This window comes from Nanorana parkeri, unplaced genomic scaffold (assembly GCF_000935625.1).
Source record: "Nanorana parkeri isolate BGI_ZX_2015 unplaced genomic scaffold, ASM93562v1 scaffold251, whole genome shotgun sequence".
Taxonomy (NCBI): domain Eukaryota; kingdom Metazoa; phylum Chordata; class Amphibia; order Anura; family Dicroglossidae; genus Nanorana; species Nanorana parkeri.
The window spans coordinates 1,124,244-1,128,202 of record NW_017306519.1 but is presented as its reverse complement, the minus strand read 5'-3'; the positions used below and the strand labels follow the sequence as shown (position 1 = coordinate 1,128,202).

The 3,959-nt window shown below is 42.5% G+C and overlaps 1 protein-coding gene across 1 annotated transcript in view; it reads left to right on the top strand.

Moving 5' to 3' along the window:
• The first annotated feature begins 1,658 nt into the window (after positions 1–1,658).
• EXD3 (exonuclease 3'-5' domain containing 3) overlaps positions 1,659–3,959 on the top strand; it is a 170,295-nt gene continuing 167,994 nt past the window's right edge. Inside the window, exon 1 of the mRNA XM_018556748.1 lies at positions 1,659–1,709. Within this exon, the coding sequence (XP_018412250.1) occupies positions 1,682–1,709 (28 nt within the window). The 5' untranslated portion in view covers positions 1,659–1,681. The remainder of the gene's footprint in view (positions 1,710–3,959) is intronic.

Sequence of the window (3,959 nt, the reverse complement as noted above, 5' to 3'; positions counted from 1 at the left end):
CACTTCTCATATTTACATTTATTGAATTACATCTGTGCATTGAAGGCAGATCAGTGCGGCTATAACGCTTGCCTTTGCAATTGGGGGGGTCAATTCCCAGCAGGGGCACTGTGTGCAAAGTTTGTATGTTCTCCCATTTTCTACCACAATCCAAAAAACTATATACTGAAAGAAATATGTTCTATAAAATATGATTAGCTGCTTTGGATAAACAAAAAATTATTTTGTTCAGCTTTTAAAAGTATTAGTAAATGCTCAATGTTTTTAATAATGGATCCAGATAAAACAAATATACATTACCCAGCAAAGCATTGCTTTACATTTTTGCCCGAGCACTTAGTCGTCATGTTTCAAAACGGCTGGCTGCAACACTCTCGGCTCGACATCCCTGAACTTCCTGTCCAGTGCAAGATCACAAGGGACAGAGCAATCTCCAGCCGCTGTTCATCTACTGGCTTGGAAAATAAAGGAGAAGAGAGTAGAGGGCCCTGCTGTGCCTGTTTGTAGAGACACACACTGCTTACTAGCACACACAAGGGTGGCTCCATAGGACCCTGCAAGGTAAAGGAGCCACCCTAAAACAGGGTATCAGGGACAGTACTCGGGACCAGCTAGTTTAGGAAACTAAAACTTATAAACATCAAGGAGCTGTATTCTTGCATCAGCATTTGAAATAGATTAATATCACTTTAACCATGAGGCTTCATCACACACAGAACTGTATTTGGAATCATTAATCAATTATTTCAATTAATGGGAAGTCAGTTCCCATTTCAAACAATCCATTCAATCCATTTTAGGATTGAAAATGACAGAAAAGTTTTGTATTGGGCAATCGCAAATTATATTATTATTATTATTGTTGTTGTTGTTAGCATTTGTATAGTACTTTCATGTCTATTGGCTTTCTTCCTTTTCTTAGTATATGTGTCATTTTTATTTTTTCTGTTGTAAGTTTTTTTTAATGGAACTCTAGCTAAAACGCTTTGTGTTTGCTTTGCGATTGTGAAGAGTTAGAACCTTGGCCAGGTTTTTATTGCTGTCTTTGATTTTGCCTTACGTTCCCTGACGGGAAGTGGAAAGGAATCCCTATCTTGACTGATGTGTCTGAGACAGGTGTCTCCACTGGATGTGTTTCCTTTGCTTTCTATTTAGGCTCGGTTCACACCTGCACATCACGGGAACGCGCGTCCAGTTTGCGTGTGTTCGTGGGCTTTTACATACATTCCTGTGCCGCGTTTGCCAGGCGTTCCCATTGGTTTCAGTACGTTCATATACACACGGCAAAAAAAGCTCATGTCCTTTTTTTTGTGCAACACGCGTTCAGTGTTTTTTGCGTACTCGCGGCCACGTTTGGGGTGCCATTAATTAGTATTGCCAACACAAGCCAGTTTTGCATTTTTTTTGCGCATTTGACACGCGTTCCCGCTGCGACGCCTAGGTGTGAACCGAGCCTTACTGACAACTGCATCCTGGACCAGAAGTGAGAGAAAATCACAGCAGGCAGTAATAAAAGTAAAAAATCTGCTAGAAGGTGTAACCATTCTTCACTATATCAGACGACAGATAACATTTGTTTCTTTACACACAGACTGTCCTAATATTGAACTTGTATTTTGTATTTTTTACCCAGGGAAGACTGCTAGCGTGAGCCTTGTGTTCTGCTCCTCATTCAGTAAAGATGGATTGTAAAGAGGGCCAAAAGGAAGGTGAGTGTTCACTGCCTGTACCGCTTTATAACTTACTGTCCTCTTCAGGAATATGGAGTTTAGACAATAGCAGGTACAGCCCAGCTGAATGTGCGAGTCCTGGCAGCCAATCAGAAGTCATGTATTTTAAATCAAGGCTGAACCCAGATGGTTACATTGCTATACATTGGCCTATGGGCTATTACCTGGCCACATTTTGTCTCAGACAACCTTTAGCAACCAATCAGATCCACTCTTTTTGTCTCTTAAGTGCAATATGGTGGAATGAAAGGAAAATATGGGAGTATCTTTCATACCCTAAATGACAAGATAGAAGCAGATCTGTCAATTTGCCCACGCAGGCTCCGGGCATCGAATTCTCGGATTTGATACATGTTTAGGGGGAGGAGCAGGACATTAACAATGCAAAAGCTCTAACACTGACATTCCACAGGCGTTAGTCCTACAGATCCAATAGAGGAACAGAGCCCTGGAGAAGATGAGTTCCATTAGGTTGGGGGAAGAGGGAGCTTTCAAGAGGACCTGTCATTTTGCCTGAATGGGCAGTGTAACAGATGTTTTTCAGTAGAGGTTCCTGGGACAATACATTTGAGATTTCAACTTCTTAATCAAATTGTTGAAAATGTATGAATTTTGAACACAACTGATCGTGCCCAGTCACATATCCTTCAGATTTGGAGACAATTCAGCCAATTGGGCACAGTGCTAGATTTCACACATATTTGGGCTTATCTTTAAAGAAGAACTCCAGGTAACTGTTCTTAACCCTTGCAGTGGGGCTACCCACACAAATGTAAAAAATAGCCTAAAGTTTCATGAAAATGTTTTTATAAATGGCCGAAATAATTACAATATAGTTAACCAGCATTATTTCACTCCAAGATACCTGCACGTGTCTTTTTGTTTATCTTACACAGTGATCTGAAAGTGCTTAGTATGCAAATTTTGGCTTCCTGCTATACAGTTTGGGTTCTTACACCCCCACCTTACATTGAGGGATTGTGGTAGAGGCATGTAAACCCAATCACTAAATTAGTCATGTTCAATCATTTCACATCTGCAGCTTTTATTAAAATTCTACCTGGTGACTCTGCCATGAAAGTCCATGTTTAGGCCCCACCTGTTATAGAGTGACAACGCTATGACCCTGTCTCTCCGAGTTGTTTTATTGGCTTTGTCACACGGTCTTCCCACGTGGTCTTTTCAGCACACATTACACAGGCATCACCCACTGTTGTCGCCATCAGGAAACCTACCCTGAGAAATGCCATGCAGCCATCGCTAAAGTGCATTTAGACAGGAAGTGACTGCACAGAGGCTGCAGAAGATCAGCAGCACTGATATGCACCAAAGGATGAAAAAAGGCAAAAACAGGTATTTTGTTAAAATAAAAGCAGTTCGTTAGGATACACAGTGCTTTAGGAAACTTAAAGGGTATCTATGGTCTAAAAACCAAACATAAATGTGTATATCTATATTGAATGTCCATACATTCTATGCCACTCCTAATAACCATATTGATCTAGAAGTTTGCAAACTTACTTATTGAAGATGCCCATAGGATGAACTTCCTCAATGCACTGACACAATTTCACTCGGCCCTGTGAATATGCACTTCGACTCGCACAGAGCCTGCCTTCTGATACAAATCAACGTCTGAGCATGTACCATTTATCATTGCTTGCTGGAACCAGTGCATGATGGGAAATGTAGTCCTTGAAAAATTGAGACTGCATCGCTTTAGGTAGCAGAGAAAGAGATTCAAAGCACACTGGGAATCTAGGAAGTCATTGAAAGTGATGGGCAGATGGGAGTTAGCGCTTTATTACTTAAAGGGATTTTTTTTTAAGGGATGCACCGATACCAGTATTTTGGTACCGAGTACGAGTACCGATACTTTTTCCCGGTACTCGCCGATACCAATTACCGAGTACCTGAAGTCCCATTCAGGCAGCCAGGTGGCGTGTAATGACTCACCACCCGGCTACCCGATTAAAAAGTAAGCCGTCCCGTACAAATCCCCATAATAATAATCATATGATCCAGCATGTCTCTGCAGTGCGGATCTCTGTGCCCTCTCACCTCGGCATGTCCAGCCTGTCACCCCCAGGGCCTCTCCAGCCAGGAGCGGCCTTCCTCCGGTACCCAGCCGGAGCCGTCTTGCTGGCCAATCATGGAAGCCGGGCGCCGTGTAATGAAGCAGCGCCCGGCTTTCTGATTGGCTGGGAGGCCGACTTCATGCTCCCTCGC